The sequence below is a fragment of the Panthera uncia genome, chromosome E1, assembly GCF_023721935.1.
Source record: "Panthera uncia isolate 11264 chromosome E1, Puncia_PCG_1.0, whole genome shotgun sequence".
Lineage (NCBI taxonomy): Eukaryota > Metazoa > Chordata > Mammalia > Carnivora > Felidae > Panthera > Panthera uncia.
In genome coordinates, this window is record NC_064814.1 from 11961105 (window position 1) to 11981647 (window position 20543).

The 20543-nt window shown below is 42.3% G+C and overlaps 1 protein-coding gene across 6 annotated transcripts in view; it reads right to left on the reverse strand.

Annotated features, from left to right (window-relative positions):
- Positions 1–20543, reverse strand: part of STAT3 (signal transducer and activator of transcription 3) — a 67532-nt gene that overhangs the window by 19970 nt on the left and 27019 nt on the right. For all 6 annotated transcript variants that reach the window (XM_049636116.1, XM_049636115.1, XM_049636114.1 and 3 more), the window contains 7 exons: positions 10083–10233; positions 9022–9166; positions 8066–8164; positions 1689–1784; positions 1413–1494; positions 1096–1190; positions 793–944 (listed from right to left, as the gene is read on the reverse strand). In XM_049636116.1, coding sequence (XP_049492073.1) covers positions 793–944; positions 1096–1190; positions 1413–1494; positions 1689–1784; positions 8066–8164; positions 9022–9166; positions 10083–10210 — 797 coding nt within the window. In that variant the 5' untranslated portion in view covers positions 10211–10233. The remainder of the gene's footprint in view (positions 1–792; positions 945–1095; positions 1191–1412; positions 1495–1688; positions 1785–8065; positions 8165–9021; positions 9167–10082; positions 10234–20543) is intronic.

The following is a 20543-nucleotide window of genomic DNA, read 5'->3' on the forward strand; positions in this document are numbered from 1 at the left end:
TTTACATATATATGTACAATAACAAACGTCCAGAGGAATGGTCATTGAAATTTTAACTATAGGTACCTCTAAACAATTGGTTTTTTTAAAAGACTTTTCCTCTTTCTATTAATTTTTTGTATTTGAATTTTTTTCCTTTATAAAGAGCATGTATTATTTTAGATTATTAAAATAACTAAAACTCAAACTTTAGTCTGTGCCACATAGTTACACCAAAAGCTTTATTTAAGCTATTAAATAAAACATGCTTATATGTAAGAGACAAATCACTGGGTTCTACTCCTGAAGCCAATACTACACTGTATGTTAACTAACTTGAAAATAAATTAAAAAAAAAATATATATATATATATACTTAAAATATAGTAACATAAACACATTTTTATCAAAAAGGTGTCGAGGGGTGCCTGGGTGGCTCAGTCAGTTAAGCATCCGACTTAGGCTCAGGTCACGATCTCACGTGAGTTCAAGCCCCACATTGGGCTCTGCGCTGACAGCTCAGAGCCTGGAGCCTGCTTCGGATTCTGTGTCTCCCTCTCTCTCTCTGTCTCTCCCCTGCTCACACTCTGTCTCTGTCTCTCAAAAAAATAAACATTTAAAAAATTAAAAAAAAAAAAAAAAAAAAAAAAGGTGTCCAAAAAGGTGAAACTCTTTAGACTCTCAGACTCGATTTGAATATAAAAAAGTCTCCACCTTGGAGACGGAGCACCAACCCCGGAGGCCTGCAGTTACGACCAGGATTTCAGCACAGCTTTCTAGAAAGAAAGGGAACACGTCTCTTTCACCTCTTACCAGTTTTCTAGGCGGTCGAGGCAGATGTTGGGCGGGCCCCCGATGCACGCAATCTGCTGCCGCCTCTTCCAGTCAGCCAGCTCTTCGTCCGTGAGCGTCTTCTGCACATACTCCATAGCTGACAACAGCCCCGCCAACTCACTCACGATGCTCTGGTTGGAAACCCAAACAAAGTCAGAAAACATTTCCTCAGACCGTCTCTAACCACACTCTTTAGTCACTTCCAGAAAAGGAGCTTATCAGAAACCAGCCAAGGTCTGCCACAAGGCGTGGCGGCCGCGCAGGTGAGGGGGATGCTCTTACGCGCCGCATCTGGTCCAGCGCCGTGAGCATCTGTTCCAGCTGCTGCATCTTCTGCCTGGTCACGGACTGGTTGTTTCCATTCAGATCCTGCATGTCTGCGGATGAAGGAAAACCTCCTTGACCTGACGGGATACTGGCACGCTTCACACCTGGCTCCCGGAGGCACCGGTTACCCCCCCCCACCCCCCCACCCCCGTGTGCCAACGCCCGCCCCCGCCCCTGCCGCAAAGTCTGAACGGGACGCCAGACACAGAAGTCCTGAAACTCAAGTAACTCACTTTCTACAGCAGATTTTAACGTCTCTAATAGTCACTTGCCTCCTTGACTCTTGAGGGTTTTATAGTTGAAGTCAAAGTCATCCTGGAGATTCTCTACCACTTTCATTTTCTGTTCTAGGTCCTGTTTAAGACACAACAAAAAAGAAAAATAGAAGTAAAAAAAAAAAAAAAAAAAAAAAAAAAAGATTTTCCCGGGGGAAGAGGGAAAAGAAAGTTTCTGAGAATTAAAATGAAGCCAAAACCTCAACAGAGACACACGCAGGACCCACAGGCAATGTCCCCAAGGAAAGGCTTCCTGCCCACGACTTGCTTCACCTGTACTCGCTTCCGAACATCTTGCAGGTGCTGCTCCAGCATCTGCTGCTTCTCTGTCACCACAGCGGCCGTGGGGTGGTTGGCCTGGCCCCCTTGCTGCCAAATAAGAGAGCGAACACCCGTGTGAATGCAGGAAACATGGGGGAAAAAAAGCACCTCTGTCCAGTCTCCATCCCACCCACACCCTTCCCGTCTGGCCGAGGTGCTGCTGCCGCCGTGAGGGGAAGGGAAACAGAGGCAGCGTGCCGGGCGTCATCAGCACGGTGCCTAGGAGGCTCTCCCGTAGTTTTGCCCGTGTCCTGGCCTTTTTTTGCCCCAGGCCACACTAAAAAGCCACTCTGTGTCGCCCTAGGAGACCACATGTTGAGCTAAGACATGGTCCCTACCTGCAAAAACTTCATCCTAGGTAACGTATGTTAAAAAATTCAGAACAATTATGACAGCAGATTTTCGATGCCCATTTAGTGTAGGTGGTGCCCGACACGTTTTTGCAGGATAATAAAAAACCACTGTTCCCGAGGCGAAATGCTACATGAAGAGAGAATACCTCAGGGGAGAAGGGAAGGGTGGTGCCTTGAAAAGGTCGGAGAGCCCCTGGAATATAAACATGGTAAATTCTGTCAAAGTAATAGAAAATCCGGGCTCCTGGCTGGCTCAGTCAAAGGAGCGTGTAGCACTTGATCTCAGGGTGGTGAATTTGAGCCCCATGTTGGGTGTAGAGATTACTTAAGACGAATAAATTAAAAATTTTTTAAAAGACCACATAAAAGCCGCAGTGATCAAGACAGTCTGTGCTGGCATAGGACTGAGGAATCCATCAACAGAACGGAATTGAGAGTCTAGGAAAGACATTATAGACCCAGTTTTTCAAAGCAGAAATTCTCAAAGACAGACTTCACACTGAGTCACCGGATTCTCCTGGCTTTAGGTTCTGTAATCTTGCAAACAGATCTCTATTTGTGCCGCTGGCTCATGTCAAGCCCCAACTACTGATCTCTCTGACTTCTAATCTGTTCTCTATACTGCTACCAGGAGTCTTCAAAAGTGATCCAAACATGCCAGTTCTAGAGGGATCCATTCTCTCCCTCTCCCACGGCCCCCATCCAAGTCCAGAGAACACAAACTTCCCCGAGAAGTTTAGGGAAGGCAACCTCCACCCCTATTTATTCTCTTCATAGGGGGAGTGACTCATCTGATCGGTGAGATTAAGAGAAACACTCTGCACTCACAGATCTTCGAAGAACCCAGCATGTTAGCTGGTGCCTCTCTCCTCCACCTCTGCCTTCCTGGGGCACCCCCAGGGCAGGAGCGAGGGCCTGGTTTCTAGAAGTGGTTCTAGAGATCTATCTCTCAGTGTTAAGTGGGTATTAGTCTATGGTCTCTGAAACTCCACATGGATGTATACTGCTCTGCAAACCCAATCTCTCCATCCCAACATCTAACACAGGGGCAGGCATCTGAAATCCCTCATGGTTACCTGCCCAAACTATGTTTTCCAGTCTCATTTGACCAACAGCACAGCGGATATTTTAGTCTGTGTTTGACTGCCACGTCTATTTCTAAATTGCCATTGCACTTAAAGGGGAAAGGATGTGATTGATTACCACCCACAGAAGCCCGCCTCGAGTACCCTTGTAAAAACCACTGGCTCCAGGTATATCATCTCAGCCCAGCACAGACAGACGTTTCACATAATCTGGTAACAAGCTCAGCCTTCCCTCCCTGTCGATCACCCCAAACTACCCACTCTTCCCCACATACAGCATGTTTTTCACACTCTACCTCCCCACACACTGTCTGCTCTGCCTGACATGTGCTTCTGCACAAGCACACCTGAACTTATTCACCTTCAAACTCAGTGCCACCATTTGCTCTCCTGTAAAACCCTATTCAACTACGGTAGGCAAGATTACTCACATCTTCCTCTGTGTTTCTCTCACTTTGACTGTCTGTATACTTTCAATCCCAACTAGACTGAGAGCAATGATTAGCAGGGATCACATCTACTCGTCTTCCTATCTCCTGGTGCTTTACCCATAAGAGACACTTCAAAATATGCCAGATGATGACAACAGAGAAAATAACAGTAGGGCCTGGGCTGAAGCCTCAAATATCCAACTTGTAGTTCTAGATCAAGGGCTGCAACTTTTTCTAAGAAGGCCAGGTGGTAAATATTTTTGGCTTTGTGGGTCATACAGGCTCTGTTGTAAATACTCAGCCTTGTCACCGCAGCATGAAGACAACCACGGACAAGGCATACGTAAATGGGTGTGGCTGTGTTCCCCAAAATTTCGTTTGCAAAATCAGGCATGGCAGGCTGGATTTGAGCCACGGGCATAGTTTGCCAACGCCTGATCTCTAAGATTGGGAACATCCTTAGGGCACCTACCTCTCATGATAAATAAAGTTGGAGCCTCTACCCAAATTGGCTTAAATCGAATATTTTTATCTTATGGGACAGGATGCAAAGGTTCTCCCCAACAGAAAGCTCTAGTGATGCCTGGACAACCTCCCTATCTCCAGTGTCTCGAACAGTGAGTGTTATCAGTTACCCTTTCACCCATATCGGAGCACAGCAGTTTCCGCTTAAAGTTCTTCCGTGGGTTCCCGTTTCTTACAGGAGTGGTGACAGTGATCATGATGGTGACAGTGATTGTGACGGCAGCAGCAGAAAGCAGTTAATGCTCATTTCACATGTGTCAGGCACCGTTCTAAGCATTTTACAGGCATGAATTAATTTAGCTCCATGAAGTAGGAACTATAGTCATTCCTACTAGAGGAACACCCCCATTGCCTGAGGCTCCACAGCAAGTGGCATAGCTATGGGGCTCAAACCCAGGCAGTCTGGCCACAGGACCCTTGCAGCAAACTGCTCTTCCAAAGCCCAGCTGTTGGGCATGACTAAAGAGATGTTCACAATATGGCCCTTGACTAGCTGATCATTCCTTATCCAACCAGATGCTGAATTTTCCGCACTCCTCCCAAGAATACACACGTTAAGATTTCCCTGTCTGAACACGATCTTCTCTCTGCCTGGAGGGCTCTCTCCTCATCAGCCTGGTGCACATGTAATCAGCCTTACGTCTTGGCTCAAACACAATCTCTCTCTCCGTGATACCTTCCCTGACTCCCTCAGTTAGACTTAGATGTCCTTTCTTCTATGTTCCTGCTACATCTTTGTCTTGTAAGAGAAAAAAATGGTACACTTATGTTCATAACGGCATTATTCACAAGAGTCAAAAGGTGGATGTCACCCAAGTGTCCCTCAACAGACAAATGGATAAACAAAATGGGGTATACATACAGTGGAACATTATTTAGTCTTTGAAAGGAAGGAAATTCTGACATGTGATATAACAAGGATGAACTGTGAGGAATTACGGTAAGCGAAATAAACCAGTCACAAAAATACAAACAGTGTTATGATTCCACTTCTAATAAGGTCCCCAGAGTAGTCAAATTCACAGAGACAGAAAGTAGAATGGTGGTTGCCAGTGACTAGAATAAAAGGGGAATGAAAAAGAGCTACTGTTTAATGGGTACAGAATTTTACTTTTGCAAGATGAAAAGCATTCTGAAGACAGGTTGCACAATAATGTTATTGAACTTAACACTACTGACCTATACACTTAAAAATGGTTACGATGGTGGGGCACCTGGCTGGCTCAGTCGGCTGAACGTCTGACTCTTGCTTTTGGCTCAGGTCATGATCTCACGGTTCATGAGTTTGAGCCCCACATCGGGTGAGCTCTAGCCCCGCTCCGGGCTCTGACTCTCTTTTCCTTCTCTCTCCTTCTCTCTCTGAACCTCATGGGATTCTCTCTCTTTCTCTCAGAAAGAAATAAATAGGGATTCCTGGGTGGCTCAGTCAGTTGAGCATCCAACTTCAGCTCAGCTCATGATGTCATGGTTCGTGGGTTTGAGCCCCATGCTGGGCTCTGTGCTGACAGCTCAGAGCCTGGAGCCTGCTTCGGATTCTGTGTCTCCCTCTCTCTCTGCTCCTCCCCCGCACTCTATCTCTCTCAAAAATATAAAATAAAAATTATAAATAAATAAATAAATAAATAAATAAAATTAGATAAAATTCTTAAAATATTTATCCTGAATGCATTCATCTTCCTAAACTCTTGTTAGTTCCAATAGTTTATTTATTTTTCTTTTTTTTTTTTTCTTAGCTTATTTATTTTGAGAGAGAGAGAGAAAGAGCGTGAGCAGGGGAGGGGGAGAGGCAGAAGGAGGGAGAATTGCAAGCAGGCTCCTGTCAGCATAGAGGTGTATACAGGGCTCAAACCCAGGAACCGTGGGACCATGACCCAAGCCAAAATCAAGAGTCAGACACTTAACTGACTGAACCACCCAGGTGCCCCTCCAATAGTGGTGTTTTTGTTTTTTGTTTCTTTTTAATTATCTCCCTTGGATCTTGTAGGAAGCCCTATCCATCTATAAATAATGACAATTTTGTCTCTAGCTTTCCAACATTTATGCCCTCATTCCTTTTTCTGTCTTACTGTATTGGCTGAATCCTTCAGAAAAACATTAATGGCAAGAGGCATCCTCAATCTTGTAACTGCTTTTAATGAGAATAGTTTAGTGTTCCATCATGTGCATACTGTTCTGTTTGGTTTCTGACAAATATTCTTTATTGTGTTAAGAAAGTTCTGACAAATTTTATTTACTGTGTTAAGAAAGTTTCTTACTTCTTATCTAGAATGGACACTACATTTGTTGTCTAACAAAAATGAGGGTTTTCTTCTTTATCTTACTAATTTAGTGAATTACATTAATAGAATTCCTAATGTTGAGCCATCCTTGCACTCCTAGAATATAAGCCATGGTTGGTACACTAACTAGGATACCAAAATCGTAATCATTTTCTTTACTTACACTGTCTTTTTTGGGTTTTGATATTAGGATTATTCCAGCCTCATAAAATAAGTTGGAAACATCTCTTTTCTTTGTAGACTTTGGAAGAGTTTGAATGATAACAGAACAATCCATACCATGAAAGTCCGTTAAAATAAAACTTTTAAACCATCGGGCCTATTGGCTTTTTTTGGTGGGAAAGGGAGTGTACAGTTTTTAAAAGTCTTTTTCAATATATATTTATGGTCACTGATCTATTTAAGTTTCGTTCTTCTTTTTTAGTATATTTTAATTTTATATTTTATTGCATTATAAAATTGTTTGATTTTTCTGTTTCTCCCAGGCCACAACGTCCTCTAAACCAAGGGGTCACGATAACTAGCACAACACAGTAAGATATATCCACACATACACACATAATAGATTGGATGTTACAGATATTTTAGATATTCTACATAGATAATATATTAGATGTTCTAGATAGATATGTCTATCATATATCAATATAAGTGATATGTCTGTCATATAACAACAGAAGTGATGGGGCCAGTGGCATGGAACTGTTTCCCAGGGGAAGTTAGTGTCATGTTCTCTCTATCCCCTAGGCTAACCACATCTCTAGCTCTAGTGAGGATATTCTCAAACTTAAGCACAAAAGAGAAATGCACATGAACCTGAATGATTCAGTCTCAAATAATATCCAAGGTGGCACCCAGGAACAGTACCTTATCATACCCCACTCGTGCAAACGTGAACTGGTACAGTCTTTAGAGAAGGGAATCTAGATCTATAAAACTAAAATATATACACCCTTTGACCCAGCAATTCCATGCCTGGAAATTTATCATAGAGAAATCAAAGTGCAAACATAAAGTTGTATAGGGAGACATTGCAGTAGTGTTTATAATGGGGGGAAAAAAACCAGGATGAAGCAAATGTCAAAGAAAGAATAATTGAATAAAGTATAGCAAATCTATACCACAGAATATTATAGAGCAAATAAAGAAAATGAGTTAGCTTTACAGTACTGGACTTAGAAGGATTTATATGACATAATATTAACTGAAAAAAGCAAGAGGCAGAGAAGTAAACCCATTTAAATATGATGTGTGTGTGTGTGTGTGTGTGTGTGTGTGTGTGTGTGTGTGTGTATTTTCTGTAATCTATATGAGTCTGGAGAAAGGTATGAAACCATATATACCACACTACTAATGTTGGTTTCCTGGGAAGAGATAATAAAGGAAGGGAGTGACATTGCAGATTTTTGTAAAACTTTCTTCCCTGTACCATTGTGTAATGTTAAAAAAAAAATTTTTTTTTAAAGGAGAGTGCATTATATACTCAAGAAAAAAAAAATGAATTCTTTTCATTGGATAGAAGAAAAAACACCAAAACACCCACTTCTACCATGGAGGTCGGTGCACGCCCTAACAACTGGGTAAGAGCAAGCACATCTTTGAACGTCAGAAGGAAAGCACATCTTCAATAGTGCTTTGTTTCTTCCCACGGCTCACCTGGGCTGCAGTGGCCGCAGTCTGGAGCAGGCGGGACTCTTCCCACAGGCACCGGGCCACAATTCGGGCAATCTCCATTGGCTTCTCCAGATACCTGCTCTGTAGGTGGGAGAGAGAGAATGAAAAGTAGTAGCAGCAGACTAAGGAAATGCGGATCCAACTTTGCTAACTTAAAGCTAACTTCCTCATAGATTGATGAGCATTACATCTACTATATGAAACAATAAAACGAGGGCCTCAGAGCCTGACCCCCACCAGTGGGAGATGAAGGGGCGAACAGGAAAAAGATCGTCACAATGAGCTGTACACCTGTGACTGAAGACATGTTAGTCTGAGTCTTTGGACAGTATGTTATCCTGGTCAAAGGCAACAGACTTTGTCTAAGAGTATCCAGTTATGGTCAAACATTTAACATTTAAAAATAAGTCACTGGAGCACCTGGGTGGCTCAGTCGGTTGAGCATCTGACTTCGGCTCAGGTCATGATCTCGCGGTTCGTGGGTTCAAGCCCTGTACCAGGCTCTATGCTGACAGCTCAGAGCCTGGAGCCTGCTTCAGATTCTGTGTGTGTCTCTCTCTGTCCCTCCCCTGCTTGTGCGCTCTCTCTCTCTCTCTCAAAAATAAACATTTTTTAAAGTTTCTTAAAAAATGAATAAAAATTAAAAAATAAAAATAACTCATCTTCCTATGAAACCACTAGTTACTGATCATGTTATTAACATGCTAACACAATATAATTAACATAACAATCCTAGCATTACCTCAACAGACAAAAGAAGCGGATTTCAGATAAAGATGCTCAAGGGTGGGTATATGGAGGTTTGAGAAAGGGCTACTAGCTCCTCCTTTGATTGAAAGTACAAGATAGGATCTCAATACTTAGCCAAATGAGAAAAGAAATACTCCCTGGACAGAAAGTGAACACCCTACTCTGCGGGGTCAAGTTTCTCATCACACCTGAAGGAACTGCTTGATTCTTCGCAGATTGTGCTGATAGAGAACATTCGATTCCTGTAGGAAACGGCTGTACTGCTGGTCGATCTCACCCAAGAGATTATGAAACACCAAAGTAGCATGTGATTCTTTGCTGGCCGCATATGCCCTAGGAAAAAGAAGAAGGATACAGAATGATTCTGAAACCTACACACACACATGCGCATGCACACGCATAGAAACCATCAAGGAGGGTAGAAAACAAGGCAAACCCGATGCTTTAACCCACTCATCACTTAGATTCACCTTCCTGAGCAACAAGAAATATTATGAATTCAATGATTATTAACAATTATTCCAGATCCCAGTAGCCACTGTCAGAGTCTATACTTATAATAAAAATATTCAGGTGAAGTGGACAGATACGCTGTTGTGCTTTTAAATTCTTAGCTCTGAGGTCAGATTAGTAGTAGCTAATAAGCAATCCCAGGCTGGCATGGTCTATCTCCATCCTCTCTGCATCATCTCCCTGGCCCCTCACCAAACTCTAGAAAAACTAGGTCACAGGCCGGAATGAAATGAAAACTAATAGGTAGATCTGAACACATTAAAATGAAGGAAACGGTCATTGGAATTCTGTGCCATTATCTCCTCTATGAAAGAGTCTATTTCTCTTATCTGTGTCTCTTCCTATAACTAAAAGGGAATCAGAATTATGGGCCCGAATCTCTACCCATGCCAGAACTTTCATTGAGATAAAAAATATTTGTAGCACATGCCTGGAGTGTCAGAACACACAGAGGATCTCACCAAGTCAATGAGATCCAAATCAGCCTTCAAAACATCCACCACCAAGCAGGCTGCTTCAATGTGCCAAGAGACAGTTGCCCGCACACACTTCTAATACAGAAAACGTTTTTACAAGACCGAGAGTACCTCTTTATCTCCTGATCTCTTTCACCCCACCACCTACACCCCTAAGTTTTTTGATGAAATAGTTAGCACAGAATGAAGCTACAGCACGTTACGTCTCTTGACTCAAACCAAAACCTGACAATTTGGGGAGTTTCTCAGGAAGGACTTACCAATCTTGACTCTCAATCCAAGGGGCCAGAAACTGCCGCAGCTCCATCGGGAAGCTGTCACTGTACAGCTGATGAAGCTGCTCCAGGTACCGTGTGTCGAGCTGCTGTAGCTGATTCCATTGGGCCATCCTGCGGGAGTCAGGGGTCCCAGCTGTAAACCAAAGTGTTCATATGGTCACTGCAAACCCAAGTAGGAGTCAATAATCTAGAAACACCCCACCTACCCAACACAGGCATCAGATCTGCGCTTAGGAATAAAAGATGCTTTGGAAAGGATCCTGCGTGTTTCTCCCCGTGTACAACAATACGTACACATTCACAGTCTCTAACTCTGGAACCACGTCACAACTTCTTATTGGCTAGGATGTCAAGGTCAGCATGGCCTCTGCCAAGTTCCAGAATCCATTATCTACCAGAAGTATGTGAAGCTGAAAAATTACATAACTTCCAGGTTTCCACTTCCTCATCAGAGGAAGAGATCATAATTTCTATTTCTCATGGTTGTTGAGATAATTCCAAAGAACCCAGCCCAGTGCCTGGCACACAACAGATGCTGAACAGATGTTAGCTCCTTCCTTTCCACCCAATCCCCCTTTTCACTGGGTGAACTGGAAGGAATGTACACCAAACCTAAACTAAAACCAAAATGCGGGATGTGGCTGCTCAGGGAGGACGGAGAGCAAAACTCAAGGAATACAGGTTTAAAAGTATAAGCAAGGACCTGCCTGGGATTCTCCCACTCAATGAAAAGTAATTTTGTTTTGAAAGTTCTCATTCCAGGGGTGCCTGGGTGGCGCAGTCAGTTAAGCGTCCGACTTCAGCCAGGTCACGATCTCGCGGTCCGTGAATTCGAGCCCCGCGTCAGGCTCTGGGCTGATGGCTCGGAGCCTGGAGCCTGTTTCCGATTCTGTGTCTCCCTCTCTCTCTGCCCCTCCCCTGTTCATGCTCTGTCTCTCTCTGTCCCAAAAATAAATAAAAAAAAAAAAAACGTTGAAAAAAAGAAAAAAAAAATTTAAAAAAAAAAAAAAAAAAAGAAAGTTCTCATTCCGGGATGAGAAAGAAGAGATGCTAAATACCAGGCATACAAGTTTTGTCCCCAGGCATACAAGCTCATGAATACACCAGGGAAATGCTCAGGTATGAGAAACCAGCCTGGCTAACCACCTTTAGTCCTCTTTCTGAATAGCTTGGGTCACAGAAATATCATTTTTTTTTTCCAAAAAATTTTTAATGTTTGTGTTCATTTTTGAGACAGAGTAAGACAGAGCATGAGCAGGGGAGGGGCAGAGAGAGAGGGAGACACAGAATCCAAAGCAGGCTCCAGGCTCTGAGCTGTGAGCACAGAGCCTGATGCGGGGCTCAAGCTCATGGACTGTGAGATCATGACCTGAGCCGAAGTCGGACGCTTAACCAACTGAGCCACCCAGGCGTCCCCCCCCCTTTTTTTTTTTTTTTTGAGAGAGAGAGAGCGTGAAAGCAGGTATTGGGGCAGAGAGAGGGGGAAAGACAGAATCTTAAGCAGCCTCCATGCCTAGTGCAGAGCTGGACAAGGGCTCTATGCAACAACCATGAGATCATGACTTGAGCCAAAATCAAGAGCTGGACACTCAACCAACTGAGCCACCCAGGCGTGCCATGGAAACATCAGTACAGACCAAGTAGTCTTAAGAGGTTGTAAAAATGACTACGAGTAATAGCCAAAGAGTGACATATGTACAGATCAAAGTATACTGAGATGGTTCTCTGGGATTGTGAGAACATTTAATGAAAGACTGAAGGCACACAAACATGTACACTTATCCAGAGTTCTTTATTTATTTCTCAGAGGAGGCATGAAGAAGCACCCTTATAACTGCCCCTTTCATAAAAATTACGGAGTCAGGGCACCTGAGTGGCCCAGTCAGTTAAGCATCCAACTTTGGCTCAGGTCATGACCTCACGGTTTGTGAGTTTAAGCCCCACATTGGGCTCTGTGCTATTAGTGCAGAGCCCATCTTGGATCCTGTCTGTGTCTCCCTCCCTCCCTCCCTCTCTCTCTCTCTGCCCCTCCCCCACTCACTCTCATTCTCTCTCTCTCTCTCTCAAAAATAAACATAAATAAACAAATAAATATTTAAAAAATCATAAAAATTACAGAGCAAACTGGTAACAAAACCAACAGGTCTTGGGGTGCCTGGGTGGTTCAGTTGGTTGAGCGTCCAACTTCGGCTCAGGTCCCGATCTCACAGCTCGTGGGTTCGAGCCCCGCGTCGGGCTCTGTGCTGACAGCTGGGAGCCTGGAGCCTGCTTCGGATTCTGTGCCTCCCTCTCTCTCTGCCCCTAACCCACCTGCATTCTGCCTCTGTCTCTCTCAAAAATAAAAATTAAAACAAAACAAAACAAAACAAAAAACCAATAGGTCTTCTGTTCCCCAAGCGGCAAGTATAATGGTAGCTAAGTGATTCAGGATCAGGTTTTTGTACAGAAACTAAGAGGCCTGTGCTGCAGGTTCCTTCCCACTTTTGTGGGAACACACACAGAATAACCTGCCTGCTACTGCCAGGGTGCAGGATCCCAAAGGTGCCATCAACTGTCAAGCTCTCAAGCATACATTCAGGAAAGCACAGGCAGGACTTTCCCAGTGGTCTTTTTTTTTTTTTTTTTTTTTTAACGTTTATTTATTTTTGAGACAAAGAGAGACAGAGCATGACGGGGGAGGGTCAGAGAGAGGGAGACACAGAATCCGAAACAGGCTCCAGGCTCTGCGCTGTCAGCACAGAGACCGACGTGGGGCTCGAACTCACGGACCGCGAGATCATGACCCGAGCCGAAGTCGGCCGCTTAACTGACTGAGCCACCCAGGCGCCCCCCGCAGTGGTCTTTTATACTGAACAATGAACAATCTAAGGAACACCATCCAAAAGAGATGTAATGCAAGCCACATACAGAATCTTGGGTTTTCTAGTAGCCATATTAAAAAACTAAAAAGAAACAAGTAAATTAAAATTTTTTAAATTGTTTAGTTATTTTTTTTTTTTTGAGAGAGAGAACGCAAGTGGGGGAGGGGCAAAGAGAGGGAGAGACATGGAATCCGAAGCAGGCTCCAGGCTCTGAGCTGTCAGCACAGAGACCAATGTGGGGCTCAGACTCACAGAGAGTGAGATCATGACCTGAGCTGAAGCTGGACACTTAACCAACTGAGCCACCCAGGCGCCCGCCCCACGAGAGCATGAAACTCTTGATCTCAGGCTTGTGAGTTCAAGCCTCGCGTGGGGCACAGGCTTACTTAAAAAAATAATAAATAATAAAATTAAAAACACTTAAAATATATAGTATATATATACATATCTATGTAGATATATACATAGGTATATATATCTACATAGATATACATAGACATACATATCTATCTACATAGAGTATAAAATGTTATCACTTCAACATATAACTGCACAAAAATTAATGAGATACTTTACATTCTTCCTCTGGTACTGACTTCTCTAAATCCGGTGTGTAATTTACACTTATAGCACAGACCTGAGGTATTTCCCTCCTCATGTACCAAGGGCTTAAATTCCACTGATGAAAAAATTCAATAAAGCAAAGAGATGAGAATTTCAGAATGAGATATTTGCCCCAATCAGACCAATACGTTTCCACAAATAAATTCAATTTTCCAACAGCATTAGAGGGGAATTAAGTAAGTTTCCTGGGTGCTTGGGAATTTTTTTTTTCTAAACAATGTCTTCTATCCTCTTAGGAACCTCCCAAACACGTTCATCTACCATGCCTTTGCGGTTGCCCCTCTCCTTGCCACCCCCAAGACCAACCTGCCACAGGACAGATGCTGCTTGGGCAGTGGTACATGTATACCAAACACTGGCTGGAATGAAAGGGGTAGCTGAGGCACTATAACCGTGGCGTGTGTTACCCTCAATAAGAAATCAAAGGCCATTAGAATTCTCTTACAATATTCACATTAGGGCCGAGTTAAAATCTGCCTCAGAACTAAAAGTGTCAAGATCTGCCTTATGTTTCTCAGGATGTGATCTGCATAGAAATCTGTATAATATGTCAATTTATGTAGAGTCTACTGCACACAAATGTGTTGAAACTCTAGATTTACATTAATTCAATATGGTGGCCACTAGCCACATGTGGCTAGTGAGCACTCAAAATGTGGCTAGTTCAAACTGAGATATACTGTAAGTATAAAATGTACAGTGGGTTTTGAAGACTTAATACAAAAAAAAAAAGAATGTAAAATATCTCACTAATGTTGAAATGATAGTATCTTGGATGTACTGGGTTAAATAAAATATATTATTAAAATTAATTTCACTAAATCTTTCTACTTCTAATGTGGCTACTAGAAAATTTAACATTACAGGGGCACCTGGGTGGCTCAGTCTGTTAAGTGGCCGACTTCGTCTCAGGTCACGATCTCACAGTTTGTGAGTTCGAGCCCCGCACCAGGCTCTGTGCTGACAGCTCAGAGCCTGGAGCCTGCTTCAGATTCTGTCTCCCTCTCTCTCTGCCCCTCCCCCGCTCATGTTCTGTCTCTCTCTCAAAAATAAATAAACATTAAAAAAATTTTTTTAATTAAAAAGAAAATTTAACATTACATATGTGACTTGCATTCTATTTTTATTGGATACTGCTGCTCTTGTGTAACCAAAAAGCTATAGTTTTCCTAATAAAGGATTTAAAGAAATAGACAACTTTTTTTTTTTTTTTTTTAAGTACACTCTATCCCAATGTGAGACTTGAACTCCCAACCCTGAGATCAAGAGTTGCCTGCCCTACAGACTGAGCCAGCCAGGGACCCCTAGACACTCACTTTTTATAAAATTCAGTGTTATAAATTGATAAAAAAATAGACTGATTATTTAATTGCTTATCTTGGGTACAAATGTAGAACCATCACAGTCTATTCCCGATGTTCCATGTTAGAGCCACAAAGCAACATCCCATCACACCTGCTCAATTAGAGATGAATGTTGAGGTCACACATGAATGTCTGCATTTTCAAACCATTAAAAAAAATTACAAGTTCTTGAAAATTGCCCAATTCATTTCAAGTCCACAACTCAGAGGGGTTTTTGTTGTTGAGGTTTTGGTTTTAGTGGGGAGACAACACAAATGGGATATAGTTAAGTAGTACAATAATTATGTCATTACTTAGACCAGAAACCAGTTACTAGTTTTTTCCCATAAAATTAAAGCAAAAATGACTGACGTTATGCTCTACTTCTTAGTCTAGTCACTCTAGGTAATATCGTAATAGCTATCCTATTTTTGTTTAATCAATGTAAATTGAAGGCAGAGAGCAGGTAGTATTTTTAAGGAGAACATGGGCAAAGAGTCAAATAGTGCTGATCTCCTTACAGGCTGCTTAGCTACCAACCCTATTTCATTAACAGCAGCTACAGGGCAATCAGCCCACATGCTCTTCAGAAGAATTGCATATCCTTAAGAGATCACTAGCCAGATTGTCTATGAAAACCATTGCCAACTAGCTTGTGGCAACTGTTTTACTGGAAAAAGTTTTACAAGAGCCTACTTTATTTCACAATCTCAGTTCTGGTTTTTCAAATCACAAATTAATCTAAAGAGCTCCATGTAAGGTCTAACTAAAGGATTTCTCATCTGCAGAATAGGGGGAAGCCTGTGATTTAATAACCACTTTCACTGAACAGCAGGACACACAGAAAATGATTTGCACAATTTGAATGCCAAGTATCATTCTGGGTGCACAGGAGAGAAATGAGTTCATTCCATACAGGGGCTGGCTTAGGGCATGACATCGGGCGTCGTTCTCTCAAGGTGTAAGTGCTAAGTTTAGGTTAGCAGACAGGAGGTGCCAGCATAGGAGGGGAACCTCAGTGTGATCGTGTTCTCTACAACTTTAGAGAAAAGAAAAATAAAAATGAAACAGTAAGTCACCAAAGACTTTCCGGACTTTTCAAAACAGGAATTTCTCAACCCCTTGGGGATAACTTACTAACAAGTCATAAAGCAAACAGCTATTGTCTAATGGGGAACTTATTACTGTAAAGATCACTAAAAAGTTTATCCAAAGTCACAGTTCTCATTTATGTACTGCATTCTAAGGAAACCAAGAGATGTGTTGAGAAACACAAATCAGGACTGCTTACGAAAGGGATTCATTACATCACTATATAAAACTTCATTTTAAATTCAGATTTGCACTTCACATCCATGCGCCAGTGCGTTTATGACAGGGGCAGTGGAGTGAGGGGCCAAAGTGAGGAGAGAGACAAAAGCCAGGGGCATACAACAATCCAAAACAGAAAGTGATCTAAAGATAATTTCTGTTCCACCTTGCAATGTGTCACAAGACTCTCCTTTGGGTGTTAGCCACAATCTATGTTCGAAATACCTATATTATAAATAGAGCATAGACATATTTTATTGGTTGCCTATTCTAACATCCTCTTTGCTGTTAGAAAAGGCCAGTGACTAAGGCAACCAAAGTATAAAGTAACAGAAATCCAACAGATAAAATCACCCAGGGGCGCCTGGGTGGCTCATCCAACTCTTGGGTTTGGGTTCAGGTCATGATCTCATGGTTCGTGGGTTTAAGCCCTGTGTCGGGCTCCACACTGACAGTGCAGAGCCTGCTTGGGATTCTCTCTCCCTCTCCCTCTCTAAAATAAATAAAATAAGCATTAAAAAAAAAAAAAAAAACTTAGGGGGAAAAAAAAAAAGATAAAATCACCCATATCCTACCATCCCACTCTCCAGAACTACAGTTGACATGTTCATGTAATACCTTTTAACCTACTCAGAGTGTGTATATATTTTCTCTCTTCTAAAATATTAGGGGTGGGGTGCCTAGGTGGCTCAGTAAGTTAAATATCCAACTCTTGATCTCAGCTCAGATCTTGATCTCAGGGTCATCAGTTTAAGCCCTGCATTAGACTCCACACTGGGCATGAAGCCTACTTTGAAAATTAATTAATTAACTAATTAATTAAAATATAAGGGGTACCTAGCTGGCTTAGTCGGTGGAGCATGCAACTCTTGATCTCGAGGTTGTAAATTCGAGCCCCACATTGGGCTAGAGATTACTTAAAAATAAATCTTAAAACATTAGGACCATTGTAATTTTACAGGTTTATATTCACTTTTAATTTTTTTTAATTTATACATATATATATATATAGAGAGAGAGAGAGAGAGAGAGAGCGCGCATGTGAGTGGGGGAGGGGGCAGAGGGAGAGGGAGAGAGGGAAAAAGGGAAGGGGAGGGGAAGAGGGAGGGGGAGGGAAGGGGGAGAGGGAAAGAGGGAGGGACAGAGAGAGGGAGGGAGGGAGGGACAGAGAGAGACAGAGAGAGAGAGACAGAGAGAGAGAGAGAGAGACAGAGAGAGAGAGAATCCCAAGCGGGCTCCATGCTTAGCACAGAGACTGACAAAAGGCTCAATCTCACAACTGCGATATCATGACCTGAGCCCAAAATCTAGAGTCAGACACTCAACCAGCTGAGACACCCAGGCACCCCACAGAGCCTACATTTAAATATTACAACTTTAGGGTGCGTGGGTGGCTCAGTCATTTAAGCGTTCAACTTCGGCTCAGGTCATGTTCTCGCCATTTGTGGGTTCAAGCCTTGCATCGGGCTCTGTGCTGACAGCTCAGAGCCTGGAGCCTGCTTTGGATTCTGTGTCTCCCTCTCTCTCTGCCCTTCCCCTGGTCACACTCTGTCTCTCTGTCTCTCAAAAATAAATAAATGTTAAATTTTTTTTTTAATATTACAGCTTTACTTATTTAACCATTTGTAATTTAACTATTCATAATTACCTTAGACATTAAGACTCTGGAATTTCAAATTAGAAAAAGATAATTCAAAATAAGTATGCTTGTATAGTAAATATATAATATCGTTGCTTACAAATCCAAATAGTACCTTTATAAAGTAGAAGATCAAGTGTTTGCCTTTATAATAAGTTTATATATAAATCTAATTTTAATTTCCTTAAAAGACAAAATATTAACAGCTGAGTGCCCAATCCAACTACACCTATTGTAATATTCAAATATATTTAGTTACAAATAATAGGATTTGCTTTAAAGTCAGAAACCAACTCTTCCTTGTAAAAATGGACACTGAGATCTAAAAGAACGTGAATTATAGTTCCCTACTAACGTGACAAATTTGAGTATATAGAAGAAGTACTAAATTACTGGGGAGTAGAGCTCAGAAAAGTGAGAACAAGGACAATTTTTTTTATTAAAAAATTTTTTTAAATATTTTTGGGAGAGAGAGAGAGAGAGACAGAGCATGAGCAGGACAGGGGCAGAGAGAGAAGGAGACACAGAATCTGAAGCAGGCTCCAGGCTCCAAGCTGTCAGCACAGAGCCTGACGTGGGGCTCGAACTCACAGACTGTGAGATCATGACCTGAGCCACAGTCAGACGCTCAACCGACTGAGCCACCCAGCTGCCCTATATCATCCAGTCATCTTTGACAAAAGGATTCCGAGAACTATGAATTAACAAGGTCTCCAGTTATTTCAGATCTAGTAAGTGTCAAGGAATTTCTTTTTTTTTTTTTTTTTTGATGTTTCTATTTATTTCTGAGACAGAGAGAGACAGAGCATAAGCGGGGGAGGGGCAGAGAGACAGGGAGACACAGAATCAGAAGTAGGCTCCAGGCTCCAAGCTGTCAGCACAGACCCCGATGCGAGGCTCGAACTCACAAACCGTGAGATCATTGCCTGGGCCGAAGTCAGTCGCTCAACCGACTGAGCCACCCAGGCGCCCCTCTTTTTTTTTTTTTTTTTTTTAAGGTTATTTATCTATTTTGAAAGACAAAGACAGCACAAGCAAGGAAGGGTCAGAGAGAGAGAATCCCAAGCAGGCTCCATGCTGGCAGCATGGAGCCAAACACAGGGCTTGAACCCATGAACCTCCAGATCATGATCTGAGCCGAAACCAAGAGTCAGAAGCTCAACCAAACGTGCCACCCAGGTGCCCCAGTGTCAAAGAATTTTTAAAAAATGGACGTATTCTCCATACTTGATTTGGGATCGGCACCATATTTGATCACAAATATCTCAGATGAAAGGCGCAACAATATAAACCTAATTCCCTCTAAACTGAAAGTAACACAATTAGACAAGCTTCATCAATTACTCAGTACTCAGTTTATGGTTGAGGCTGCCTGATCACAGGTCTGAGCTCTGGATAAAAACCACAAAACAGACCAAATGTGTGCGTCACTTGGTGACACTTCCACTCCCCCAACCAGACAGACTCCTCCGAGGCAGGGTGGTGTGAGGTCAAGCACAACGGGAGGCTCTGACACTGGATGGGCCTGGGTGCAAACCCTGCCTGCCATTTTATCAGCTATTTCTTTTCAAGACATTACTTGACTACTGAACAGGCTTTTTCTTCAGTAAAATGGGGAAGGACCGCTCTTTGGGAAGACTGTTATAAAAGTTAAAAAAAAAAAAGAAAGAAAAACAAATAAATAACAATGGCTTTAAAGCATGTCCCCCATGCGTTGCTGGGGGCACAGTAGTGCTGGCTTTTTCCTTCCTCCCACAACATTCCTTTCATGGGTACTTCTTATGTTAAATCCACTTCCTCAATGCCCTGGGGAACAGATTAATGTATCAGATTAGCCATGTTAAATAATAAAGTCAGTTTACCCTGCCATGTCAAATGCGTGCATTTTAATGGGTCTTTGTGTCCTATGCTGAGGGAGGGAGTTTGTAACACTGTGATTTAGAGTAAGTATGTAACAGGAGAAAAGAAAGACAGGAGGGTCCCGTGGTTCTTTGATCAAGTTATCTCCTTACATAGTTCACCTAAGGATAGCTCCAGGTCCTAAAAAGACTAAAGGTGAAAACAACTATGTGATATCCAAATGAAAGAAAAAGATGGAAAGTAAGAACCTTGGTTTAAGAGCAGGCCAAATAACCAATGACTATCACTAAATTTATATGGCACTACCTATGTTCCAGGCACTGTTTTAAGCACTTGCCATCTATTTATTTACTCATTTCATCCTCACGACAACTCTGCGACCTAGATATATTTGTACCCCCATTTTATAGAGGAGGAAACTAGGTACAGAATTTTAAGTGATTTACCCAAGGTCATACAGGTAGTCATGGCACAGAGCTGGAACCCTAATCCACATAGTCCGTTTTCAGAAGCCCAGAGTGGGAGTTTTCATTGATTTTTAAGTAACCCATGAGTCAATCACGATATCAAGCCAATGTGATCCTATGGTTTTGTTTTAAGTAAGCTGTCTGCCCAACACGGGACTTGAACTCAAAACCCTGAGATCAGGAGTCACATGATCTACCAACTGAGCCAGCCAGGTACCCCCATCTTATGGTATTTTAAACAGGCATATACAGTGTTTGAATGAAAGAATCTATCCGTCCCATTGTAAGTGGCCTGCATCTAGAATGAATCTCTAATTACATCACAATTTAAACGGTGC